This window comes from Periplaneta americana, chromosome 12, assembly GCF_040183065.1.
Source record: "Periplaneta americana isolate PAMFEO1 chromosome 12, P.americana_PAMFEO1_priV1, whole genome shotgun sequence".
In the NCBI taxonomy this organism is placed as follows: domain Eukaryota; kingdom Metazoa; phylum Arthropoda; class Insecta; order Blattodea; family Blattidae; genus Periplaneta; species Periplaneta americana.
In genome coordinates this window covers 174,157,315-174,171,243 of record NC_091128.1, presented here as the reverse complement: position 1 = coordinate 174,171,243, position 13,929 = coordinate 174,157,315, and the positions used below count along the sequence as shown (strand labels likewise).

General features: G+C 37.6%; 1 protein-coding gene across 1 annotated transcript in view; it reads right to left on the bottom strand.

The window, feature by feature from the left end:
• LOC138711212 (neuroglobin-like) overlaps positions 1-13,929 on the bottom strand; it is a 186,516-nt gene that overhangs the window by 39,628 nt on the left and 132,959 nt on the right. The window contains exon 2 of the mRNA XM_069842599.1: positions 6,860-7,091. Within this exon, the coding sequence (XP_069698700.1) occupies positions 6,860-7,091 (232 nt within the window). The remainder of the gene's footprint in view (positions 1-6,859; positions 7,092-13,929) is intronic.

Below are 13,929 nucleotides of genomic sequence, written 5' to 3'. Positions count from 1 at the left end.
GTTCTCGAGAATGAATCAAATAAAAAGCCAATCTCGTAATAGAGTAGGGCACGAACATTTGGTCCACCTTTTAAGACTCTGTTGTTCAGCCTTTGCGGCAAACATTGACGAACTGGTTGGAAGTAAACAGTGCCAACAAAGCCACTAACAGAAAAGGTGTTCAAGATGCTTATTTGATTTTCTTTCCATCGCAAAATAATGACATTGAAATTAACTGAAGCCGCCACTGTAATAAGAGAAGTTTGTGACGTCATGAGTACATGAATGCGTAGTAGCTTCGTAAAGAGAGGGTGGAGGTAAATCCGCCGACTCCTCTTGCGGTTAAGGTTGGGCATCGCTGTTATAGAGCGTATTCGGGTGACATTTTTAATAAACGATAAAAAGAAATGAAGGAGCACTCTAAGCATAGGCTATGGGTCTGTCCAGTGTTAGTATCCGGACATTTCTCAGATATTTCAATTACGAAACTTGATATCACATGCAGTATATAAATTAAACAACAGTGTTTCTGGTATGAATCTGTTGACTATTTATCCATCTTATATTTTCAATTCTTTCATTAACATTTTCCCACTTGTAATATTGAATAAAACACACATGTATCTTCCGTTAGTATCTGGACACGGAAGTTGGTAGGATAAAGCGGTACATAAATTACGGTGAAATCTCTCCTCATTGTAATGATTTATTAATGTTTTCATTATCAGGGAACACTTATTCAACATCTGTTTTATAATTAAGCATATTTATTTTATCTTCCAATAACTGCATTATTGTGAAATATTAATAGCTACAAAGTTCCGCTTGTTAGTATCTGGACGTTAGTATCAGGACAAATATTAATACCCGAAAACAAATGCAGTAAATAATGTTCGTGTTGAAACTAAACTTTAGTAAATCTTTAAATCAGCCTTTGGAATTGCAGAAAATTTATTATGTGCAAGAAAGACAATAATTAACCAAAATAGTTATAAACAATTTTGAACTTAAATCAATGTGACCAAACTTGAAATGATACATTCTGTTCTTCCCTTATTCCTTTCAATATTTTAAGATTCTCATATTTACAACCTTCAGATTAATTTCTGAGTCCACTGAATGGTATTTAAAGCCAATAAAATAAGGGGAAAGAGAAGTCACCTGGTGAATTTTTTGTGCACCTTTAACTGTAGTTATGGTTTCCTACTTTTGATCAAGGTTCGTCTTATAAGATTCAGTTTTAGTTAATGGCACAGACATAGTGAGATTTTTGCAGAATTCATGGAAGTAGCATTACGAACCAATGTTTTCTGCGAGCGTACGTTGTTCCAAACATGGAGCTTTGCCACTGCTCCAATACCATCTGCAACACCTTTCCCGTGAGATGATGCAAAAAAAATGTCCATTTGAGACTTTTCAGATTGAAATCATCTTTCAAAGGAGTAATATAGGCAAAATTGTATTTATGTTAGAACTGCGATGCAGTTCCAACTGATAATAAAAGGTAAAGGTAAAGGTATCCCCGTAACATGCCATGAAGGCACTTGGGGGGCATGGAGGTAGAGCCCCATGCTTTCCATGACCTCGGCACTAGAATGAGGTGGTGTGGTCGGCACCACGCTCTGACCGCCTTTTACCCCCGGGAAAGACCCGGTACTCAATTTTATAGGAGGCTGAGTGAACCTCGGGGCCGTTCTGAAAGTTTGGCAACGAGAAAAAATCCTGTCACCACCTGGGATTCCAACTGATAATACACGCAGATATTTGAACAGAGGATTCTTTTCGCCATGGTTGCTCAATATAGCTTGCAGAAACGTGTCAACGCAATATCTATAATGTGATATGTTGTCAGAAACTACTACATAACTGTTCCATGTATCTTTTCCATACCATACCATAGCAGTAAACAGAGCTATTTTGGGATTCGACCATTGTGCAGATTGTATTCTCGTCTTGATAGTTGCAAGAATAGTTCTCTGCGAAATCCACTTGCATCGCATAAACAATTTATTTCTTGAACCGGTAGTAATAACTGGTCCGTTGACATGTTCGCTCATAAGCCATTAACATATTGTTTTTACGTTGTGCTCATTACAAACAATAGGGTAAGCAAGGGTGAATAGGGTCAAAATTCATATTTACTCTAATAACTCACATAACTTTACATTAAACCTAAAGTGTGATACTTCGTCAGAAAGATTGAAGTTTTAGCTACACGTTTAAATGTCTATATTAGAATTAACTCTGCAACAATTGCATATTTAGAAATTAAAGTACCGCATGACCCTTTTCACCCTAAGCAGCCAAGGTGAATAGGGCCATCAAGAAGGGCGAATGGAAACATTCTTACTTTTCATTTTTATTCGTATACTTGTATATATATGAAGATTCAGATCCAGAAAAATTATACAGAGTGAGTCATAAGTATGTTTGAGCGTGCTCCTGGATAAAAAAATAAGAACAATTCCTTACATGAAACTTTGACGGAAAATGCTTATTTATTAGAGAAATGGTCATACTTTCTTTTTGTTCTTTTTTCCTTGTGTCACAAGTACATGTTGAGAAACTTGTCATTTAACGTTTACAAAAGGCGCTCAGTGTGTCCCCCTCCATTGTTTCACATGCCTGAGCACGACGTACACACGACTGGCGAGTTTGTTCAAACACCATGTTGTCATCACTGATCAATTGGCATGCATTTTCAACACGTTGCAATAGCTCCTCTGCATTATTCACTGGTGTTGAATAGACGACACCTTCAAGTGACCCCCAAAGGTAAAAATCTAATCGGGTGAAGTCGGGTGATCTGGGTGGCCAAGGCACTGGACAACCGCGTCCAATCAAAACAAAAAACAATGTACTATTGTCTTGTTACTATGTTGTTTGTAAACAAACACTGGTACAAAATCAAAACAAAAACAGCACAATAATATGATAAGATGCTTATGAAAACGAAATTCACTATTTCCAAAAAAATTTAATATAAGAAATTGTTCTTATTTTTTTATCCAGGAGCACGCTCACAAATTTTTCAAACATACTTATGGCTCACTTTGTATATTTAATACTAATTCTTCATCACAAGCAACAAATGACCTATTTTAATTATTCAATGAACATCTTCCACAAATAAATCTCTTCTTACTCTCAGCTCCAACACAATTTTCATAGTATCACTCATTCCCCTTTCCCATGCATTGTACACAGTTTCCGAGCTTTAAAGAAACAGTATCACTCTATTTAATATAGCGAAAACCACATGCAGTGTCATATTCATCTCATGATTCATCTTCTGACGATGATGATGATTATGAGCACCTTTTCGAACATCGAACATTCAGTTCAAACCCACAAGCTGAAAGTTTAGGCCTAAGTATTCTCTTTGCAAATTGCTTCTATTGGTCAACTGAGAAGACGGTTTATCCTCCCCTATTCTTCAACTGTTAGTTGACCTCATTTTGCAGACGTCTTTGTAGGCAGTAATGTGGTACATTGAAGAGCGCCGCAGCGTGGCGCTGGCTTCGTACTTCACGATAAGCTTTTATTGCCCTCTCCATATACTCCTCCAATCATGAAGACTGCGTCTTCCTTCTGTATTTCCTCATTTAGGACAAATATAAACCCTATTTCAATGAAATCAGTTAAAAATATTCGGACCCTTTTCACCCTTAAAATAGTGACCCGAATCACCCAAAGAGCAGTAATATTTTGCATCGCAAGGTTTGCTATAATGATTGGTCTTAGAAGCTCAACATATGGGTAATCTGTCCTTTAAGAGTCCACTTTCAACTGAATTAAAAAATCATATAAGTATCACAATAATAACTGGTAAAACGCAGATTAAATAAACACTACAATTCAAGAAATTAAATAAAATATTGCTACTTATCGTTACAATAACAATTTTCTACTTCAAACACCGTACTGAAAACAATGCCGTTATATTGCTTTCCCGCCTTTTTGCATTGAAGAAGTTCCCAACTTCAACGCTAGCTAGCGCACAATCCACTATTCTTTGTTCTTTGGCTTACAGACCGGTGTTTTCAAAACTGACCCGATTCATCTGGTGACCCGTTTCACCCTTGTTTACCCTACAGCAGAACCAAAGCAGAACACACCGCCATGACACAACAGTGCACGATGTTATTCGTCTGCTAATTCCCGCCCTATACGAGAACCAATCATACGATGAAAGAGTAATGGAACGGAGAAAAATTCTCTCCGGCGCAGGGATTTGAATCCGGGTTTTCAGCTCTACGTGCTGATGCTTTATCCACTAAGCCATACCGGATACCCACCCCGGCGTCCGACAGAATCGTCTCAGATTAAGTTCCAACTCTTGGGTTCCCTCTAGTGGCCGCCCTCTGCACTACGTCATAGGTGTCTATGAAGTCCACACATGTGCTGAGGTGCACTCGTTATGAGTGACTAGTTGGCCGGGATCCGACGGAATAAGCGCCGTCTTTCGCATATCATATGTATTATTTTAATGTACCGAAGTACATATGATATTTCCATGCATATACCAATCAGATCCACTGATGGCGGCTGATGGAGACTGCCACCACCTCTGCAAGCTGATGGAACCGGTACGACACCGGTGAAGCATCAGTGACGTCATCGGTGAAATTCGGAACACCGTGATACCATCAGATTGCTCAGCGCTGAGATTCGGAATACGCTCAAATACAGATTTATAAATTTATGGATGAGCAGGTCAAAATTTAGGGTTGAAAGCTTTGCTAAGATCAAGAAGAGTTAGTATTGTCAGTTACAGTCCGACCATCGGATCTGTGCCCCCGTAAGATATGCGAACTGAACCCTAATTCCTTTTCAGCCTCGGCAATTCATTTCTCCCCCTGTATTCCTATTTCTCTCTTTTCTATCCCTCTCTCTTTCTCTCCCCCACTACTCACAATTTTAAGCCTTCTTGCGGGACAGTTTATTTGCACTTGCAGTCCAGTGTTGTCAACTCAACATGAATACTGTAGCACGGAGTGGTGAAAGAAATATTATTACGCAAGTAATAGCATTTTGCATAAGTCAATCAGCGTCATTAGACCTACTGTTGTCACGCCAGGAGAAGGCGGCTGAAGTACTTAGACGGGGCGGAGGGGAAACCGTCGCGCATGCGCACCGTGCTGTTCACTGCAATATTCCTGTTCCACAAACATCTACTCACGTGTCTATGAGTCTTTGCGACTTTGTGAAATAATAGTGGGGTTTTTACTGTAGTGTTTTATTAGTTTCAACAAGACAATTGTTTTCAGTATACTACAAATCTTGTATTGCTTTAGTTATCCTTTGCTTTTCGTGTTAATAGTGTTGATAATAATATAGTTAATAGAATTTATGTTATTGTATACTGTTATTTAGGTTCATAGCAGTTTTTTGTTTATTGTAAATATGTCGACAAAGAGGAAACAAGGATTGACAATCTATAGCGAAAAAAGGAATATTATTAGAAGTGCAAAATAATTCTGTGATGAAGAAAAATAACAACAGTGCCTTTGCATTCCTCTTACGAAACCTACAGCAAAGGTAGGAAAGTACCCTAATCTATCCACAAGAACAATACAGCGTATAAGGAATGAAATGAAAGACTGCGCAGAAGAAAGTGCGTTGTCGACACCTGAAGGAGAAAAAAAAAATGTAAACGTCCAGACTACCGAAACGCAAATGTAGATGACTTCGACGGGAGATTGACAAAAAAGATATAATTGAGAATTTTTATTTGAAAAAGAAAGAGGGCCACCGTCGTAGCTGAGGAGGTAGCGCGTTTGCCTGCTGATCTCCAGTTGTGCTCGGGAGTGAGCTCGATTCCCGTTTGCGCTGACTACCTGGTTGGTTTTTTTCCGAGGTTTTCCCAAGCGGTAGGCGAATGTCAGGTAATCTATGGCGAATCCTTGGTTTCATTTCGCCAAATACTATCTCGCCATCATCAATTCAATCGACACTGAAGAAGCTAGTAGTTATTACAATGTCGTTAAATAACAAGTAAAAAAAATAGTTCCAAGCTGCAACAAACGTCTACCCTTTTACAAGAGAAAATTGATTTGAAATGAAAGACAACATTAAGACAAATACTGAAGAAAAAGGATTTCAGGTGGAAGAAGTATGCAGCAAAAAAAAAAAATTGAGGAAAACACTGTAAATTAGAATACGTGAAGATATCTACAGCAAATAAGAAAGCATAGGAAAGTGGAAAAACCGATTTTGTATCTGGACGAAATGCGGATAGATAGGCCTACCAATTTAACGTTTCCCAAGTGCTGGCAGGATAAAAATGTTACGGGAGTTTTGACTACCGTAAATGTGTCCAGAACACTCATTGTTGTCCATCAGGATGGGGGCGGTGGGGCTAATGGCTTTGTTGAGAGATTCGAATTAATATACACGGCTGGGACATAAACAGACGATTATCGTGGACAGATCATACTCCAGAAATTTTGAAAAATGTGATAATGATAGTCATAGCGACAGCACCGAAGATGCGGAATCTTTTATGTCTGACTCCGTCCCCGTGTAGCCAAGTAAGTGGACGAAGTTTTCAGGTCAGAGTGTAGCGTGAAGTTCCCCCGTCCCGCCTATCTACTCCCCGCGCCAACTCGTAGCGCGAAGACAGTACTTAAATTAAATTATGAATAAGTAATAATTAACCTTACAGTATTATAAGCAATATTCAAGAGACATGACACTGTTTGCTGGAAGTTTGGCAACATCCCTATTCGGGAAGGTTCGTGGCCTGCTGTTTGAGGTAGTGGGAGAGAAACGGGTGGAATAGCGTGAGTAGAGGCGTTAACTTTTCCAAGAACAACAGCGCTGAAGGGGCATAGATCCGATGGTACGACAATAATTAGAGTCTAATCCTTATGCTCACCCAGAAGTACTCGGGTTTGAAGCCCGGAATGCGGTGGTGCGACGCGCCGACTTGCGTCAGGTAGTCGAAGAAGGAGTCCAGGTTGTCGAGGCCCTTGATGCCCTCGTCCAGCGTGGCCATCACGGTGGTGGCGTGCTCCGCCAACTCCATGCTGCCCGCCTGCTGCTCACGCGTGCGCAGTTCCCGGAACTTGTCGAACAGCTGCAGCAGCTCCTGGTGCTCCTCGAACAGCCTGCAACAGCGCCAGCAGCTCTTTGAGCGCGTCCGTCCACCCATGAATAATATTAGCGAGGATCACGTTTATTACTAGGGTACGGATCTTTAGGTAGTTAAATAGTAATATGCGCTACAAGAGCGGTATGTTGAAGTTTTCATGTTCGAGGAAAAGTTTGAAAAAGCGAAACTTAGTTGAGCTTTTTTAATTTCCGAGAATCGAAAGAAAACATACCGCTCGTCTATCGTACATTATTTTGTGCGAAGATCGTTTATTACATACCAGAAAGAGGAATTTCTAATTAGTTGCAATGAAATCTCCATCTTGGTTTCTGTTCAATTACGGCAAATTTGCAAAACAAAAATATCTGTCTTCAACATTGTTGCTTTAAAATGTTTTCTGTGTTTACTATACTCCAGCAGGCCGTGATATACGTCTGTCTTTTTTTTTTCCCAGTCTATGATGAGTCTGGAATCGTGTTGATTTTTTCACTGCTTCCTTAATGTTACTTGCATTACGAATGCAGTAACTTTAGTGAATTTGTAGAGTTTACTTAATTTTTGCAAATATTTGAAAACAATAATTAACAGTGCAATTTAGGTGAAATTGCTGTGGTAAGTTTCCAATTTATAATTATTACTATATTGAACGTCTCTAAAAATAATATGTTAAAAGCCTAAAGCAGTAAAATCAATATGTCACTTAGGCGGTAAGAAGAGGGGAATTGTTATGTGTGTTAGGTTGGGAATACTGAATGTGGAATTTTATACTTTCCGCGGATTGGTTTTGTGCGGAAACCAAGCAAATACGCACGATCTCGCACAAACGTAATTTTAGGTGCCTGAAATAGCTTAAAAGTGTAGGAAATAGTCTCTAAAGAATTTAAAATTGGCTCTAAAAAAAAATAAAGTTTTCTTTAAAAACATGTTTCAAATCATCAGGAATTCATTTCTAGAATTTAATAATTTTAAATGCTTATACACCGTTACCACCACTACTACTAAAAGTACAAGAACAACAAATATCTAACTAGTTATACACAAAACTAAACAATTAAATGTGAAAAATAAGTTTTAGACATAAATTCAGCACACAAATAAGTCTAATATAATAAATTTTTACCAAGTCTTGTCTGTTAATGTCCACAATTAGCTTCTCAATAAATTACTAATACTTTTTCTAAATTTTCAATTAAAAAGCAATGTCGTCTGTCACTCAACACAAATTTGCATGCTGAAAATGAACGCTCCACATCCACTGAAGTAACAGTAGCGTATTTCAATTTTGACACTAGATGGACAGGAATGTTACATTATAAATCCGTGTTCTTCCCTGCTAGGATATCTGAACAGTACGCAGGTCTTCAGTCCTACATTTCTGTGCAGAACTTGTTCCAGTTTATCCCGTACTTTATTTCCAACAGAACCAGGAACACATTTGGAAATTAAAATACAAATTTTCGAAATAAGAATGGGTATTCTGATGTATTTGAGACAAAACATACTTAATAGGTCAAAATAGGCATTGCCGTCAAAACAGGCATTTTTAGGTGCTATTAAAATACCAATTTTAGGCATAGTTTTATATGAAACGTGTACTTGCAAGTTTTTATGAACTTATCTTTTAAGAATTAAGATAGGTTTTTACCTAAAATCCGAAATTTATTAATTACACAGGGTGTTTCAGGAGGTCATGCGTTAAGAGGTGATGGTATGGACAATTTTTTGTGCTTAAGATGATACATGGGTCATTCCATGTCAACTGGACTTGTATCTAAAAACATTATTTTCCATAAAAAGTCTATTTCTGTATGTTAAAATACTCAGCATAATCCAGGAGGCATAGATCTATAGCATTTTAAAATAAAAATCTAAATGTTACCATAAACACCGCAGTTAGGCCCGATTGCAGAAATGCAAGTCAAATCAGTTCCTGATCACCAATCAGCTGGTGTTTGATTTATTTCATTGTTCATTGCGTTGCAGGGAAGTGAATTTGCTATCAGCTTGTCTCGAATTACTGATTGCTGATTTGAGAAAGAAATGCATTTGGCATGAGCGCTACTTAGCAACCACAGCCAATTTCATGCTCTTTAAGAGGGGAGAAACGAACGCATCAAGTGGGCGCTGATTAAGAAAACAAATGAATGCTTTGTCGTTTTCTTGTTTTTTTATAAGTAAAACAAACGGATTTCATCTGTATAAACTGCAGAATAAAGTGAAAGAAATGAACCGAACTAAAAACGTGAGGAGTCAAATTTTTCTGATAATAATGGAGACCTCTTACTGAACATCGTAGAGGACTTCGTGAATATAATAGAATTTGATAAAATGTAATATGGTGTTTCGGTCCCGATCCGAAATCACGAAATCTTTCACCATATGACGTCAGATATCGCTTATGGATATTTACCAAATATTTCTTATTGCTTGAAAATTTCTTCATCAGTAAAACCTATCAGGTCATTTTAGAACAATATAACTACATACTTAACTATTTTATATCTATACCAACAACAAATCTGTAACCGAAATTTTTCTGGTAATTTTCGCTTTTCCAAAAATAATTGGTGCTAATATGTGTTATTATTATTCATCTTGAGACTGAAAATAGCTTTTTTGAAATTTTTGTTTGTATGTCTGTATGGATGTTTGCTACCATTTTACGCGATAATAGCTGAATCGATTTCGATGAAAATTGGAATATAAATTAAGTTCGTTGTAACTTAGATTTTAGGCTATATGGCATTCAAAATACTTTATTTAAAAAGGGGGGTTATAAGGAGGCTTGAATTAAATAAATCGAAATATCTCGCTTAGTATTGATTTTTGTGAAAAAATTTTACACAACAAAAGTTTCTTTAAAAATGATTTCCGATAAGCTTTATTCTATGCACTGACATTTAAGGATATACAAGACCTACAATACATTTTCACCGCCGTCTCAGATTATGGCGTCGTTGTTCCTGCAATAACTCCTTTGTGCAAAATATAACATTTTTGAGTATAAATAAAAAACACATTTATTCATTCTATAGCAGTGGTACATAGGAGATAGTGAATTCTTACATTTTCGAGAGAAAGAAATATAATTAGATAAAGAAGATTTTATTATTTGCTGTATCACTATTTCAGTTATTTAATAGAGCAAAAATCTGAAAATCGATAAATATGTGACATAGGAGTTATTGCAGGAAAAACGAGAGAATGTTTGTGTGTTTGTATGAAATAGACTAATCTCAGAAGCTAATTAACCGATTTGGAAATTTGTAGTTTCTCTAAATTGATGTAATGCTACATATGAGGACTGTGGTAAGATTAAAATAGATCTTTACGCACATAAAACTTGATTTTCTGTCGAAATATTGTATAACTTGATTAATGAAACTTTATTTGGTCCACATAAAATACTCTAATGTTATACACTTAAAGTTTCTTTTTGTTCACAGAACATAATAGTTAAGAGTTTGTCGTAAAGATGAGTATTTTTACTGGACCAAAAATACAGCCCATAATAAATAAGCATTTTACCATAGAACTCACTGGAGCTGAGTTATTTTAAAAGGTGTCACGAAAGGCGTTCCTGCGCTCATAATTTACCCATATTCGTTTCCTATGTTTCTTAAAATAATATTTATGTAGGGTACCTCATTTTTTTATTTGCATAAACAATGATATACAACCGAGTGAGTTGACTCAGACGGTAGCGTTTGAGACACGCATTCGGGAGGTCCCGGGTTCAAGCCCCGTGCCCAACCAATCTGACTGGGGTTTTTCATGATTTCCCTTAGTCATAAAGGCAAATGCCGGATTGGAAAGATACATGCCATGATTCATCACCGCCTCAATTACCAATACCAAAAACATTAATCAAAGTCTATAATCAGTTATATGAACACAAGCCATTTACAACACACACTAGAATTAGGAACTCAACAAGAGTAAAAACGGCCTGCTGATATACCCACACATTCTAAACACGCGACATGACCACAGATGTTCGTCCACACCTGTGGAGTAACGGTCAGTGCGTCTGACCGAGAAACCAGGTGGCCCGGATTCGAATCCCGGTCGGGACAAGTTACCTGGTTGAGGTTTTTTCCGGGGTTTTCCCTCAACCCAATACGAGCAAATGCTGGGTAACTTTCGGCGCTGGACCCCGGACTCATTTCACCGGCATTATCACCTTCATTTCATCCAGACGCTAAATAACCTAGATGTTGATACAGCGTCGTAAAATAACCCAATAAAAACCACAGATGTTAAGACGTGAATGAAATAAACTTAACAAAGAAACAAAAAAAATGCACAGTAAGGTTAACATAAAAATTATTATTAAAGGAGGCATCCAAGACTAATTTAGAAAAATGTTAAACGAATTGTCCTTGCACCAAAAACGGATGTTCTCTGAACGAAATGATCATATTTTAATCATTTGCATCTAAGAAAAATTAAGAAACATGTTAAAGGAATTGTCATTGCACCAAATGATTGCTCTCTGAACGAAAATGATCGCATTTTAATTATTTAAATACAATTTAAATTAAGTAACATATTAAACGATTTATCCTTCTATCAAACACGAATGTTCCCTGGATCAAACGTCCTATTTTAATTATGTAATTACTTTATATTTATTTCTAACAATTGCAGCGGAGCGCACGGGTACGGCTAGTTGTAAATAAAATTACAATAATGTAAACAACATGTGCTGACGTTAGATTGCGTGTTATTCTTCTGATGTGTCAGTGTAAAGGTAAAGGATTCCACAATGTGTAGGGGAGTAGATTCACCGTCCCCTCCTGTCCAAAGTCTTGAGCTTCTAGTCACTGCTTACCTAACTTGTGTGAAATTTTACCAGACATTGGGCTTTATAATTAAGTGTTTAATTTGATCAGAATTTTTTTTTTTTAAGATATTCCACCGTGTCCTGGAACCCAGTATTTCTAACTTTTCGGATCTACACGCATGTTCCATCATCAATGCAGGTAGGTAGGCCTATGACCAAGTAGGTCGTCCAAAAACGAATACAAGGTGCTTAATTTGTTTACGAACGTTACGTCACCTAATTTGTTTACAATTCACGTAGTGACTGATGGAGGGCGCTCCGTGTCTGGCAAGGTCGGCAGGCTCACTGGGTCTCTTCCGGGATTCCCCCAATCAGATCGATGCAGTACTACATAACCATGGCAACCGTGAGAGCGCTTGGAGTGCATCGATAACACGGCTCTGGGCAGCATTTCACACGATCACTGAATCAGCACAATCACGTCGCCTGGTGAAGCAGTGCGTGGAGGTCGTGACCCATTCCTCAGCTGGAGGGATGCATTGTCATCAGCCCGCCATGGTCAAGGCGTGCAGGAGCAACAAGTTTCCCTCGTGAATCAATAATCACGCACACCCGGTCTTGGGTCGCGTGTTTGATCCCAGGATTTAACGGTATAATGCGGGATTAAATTCCCTCATCTTGTTTCACGGTCGTCATGGCAACTGGATCTCGCATTTCTTTTCTCATAAGGATGATGGAAGGTGCAGCAAAAATCTGTTTAAAATAGAATGTAAGACTGCCTCCATGGTCTGTTGGTCAGCATGCTGGCTTCCAGATCAGGAGGTCCCCGGTTCGATTCCCGGGCTCGGCTCTCGGTGAATTTTTCTTGTCTTGGGTGTCTAGAGTCTGGAAATTTGTATGAATGTGGGTGTGCCGGGTTAATATTAATTAACCAATCATCACAAATATAAAAATACATCAGGACTGTCGCTGGGCAGTAACCTGAACACACGTTTCAGCGTCACATTGTTGACAAGTAACTCCATCTGTTAGCACAACCATAAAGCATCTAATAGATGCTATAGAGTTACCAACAACGAAAGAAAAAATAGAATGCACGTTTTGTATCGCTCTAATGCCGAAAAAAGATTCTGACGTACTGTCTATGTGTCTGTAAGATTGTGAGCCGTTACAAGGAAACCTGTGATCCTATTACTTCAACTGGGTTACGATGACTGCGGACGCGGGTTCGAATCTAGGTGATGGCGGAGTCGTATTTATGTTGAATGAAATGAAGGTGGAATGAGACAAGTGTCCAACCGGCTTGGAGATCACAAAGATTCTGTCCCACAGCCCCAAATTTCCTTGCAAGGACGCGATCCTGTACCTTTTAATTGTTTGCTCTCCCATTTCCTTTTAATACGTTCATCCTTCAGTCATTCATTGGTCACCTGATTTGTAACTAGTGTTCGGACATGTAGGCATTTAAAACGTTACAAATAGGTAAGCAAAAACGTATTTCATTCATTCATAGTGTTCTGCCCAAGGGCAGGTCTTTCACTACAAACCCAGCTTTCTCCAGTTCTTCATATTTTCTGCCTTCCTCTTTGTCTCCTCATATTTATTTATTTTGCTAATATTTTTAACATAAAATATAATATACTGTATACACAGAAACTTTAGCTCGCCCCTAAAAGAATAGAACTCGTGCTCAGGGGCGGATTCTTGAATTGAAATTAAGAAGTATATAATACAATTTGTCTTATATCTATTACGTAATAAGAATATATAAATTTAAATTTACAATTTTTCAATTTTTATAAAATCCATACATAATCTTTTAAATTGAATACTAGAACTATTAGAATTGACAAGATCGGGATATTTAAATATAAATTTGTTATACATTCTTGAGCTTAAATTACTACTATGATTAAATACTGTAGCAGTGTTGCATTTTGGTTCAAACAATCTTAAAGAGTTCATACCTCTCGTTTCATAACTATGGAAATACAATTCAAAATTATTTCGATTTTTATGTATGAATTTTATTAATACAATATAATAAATTTGTCTTATTTTAAGAACA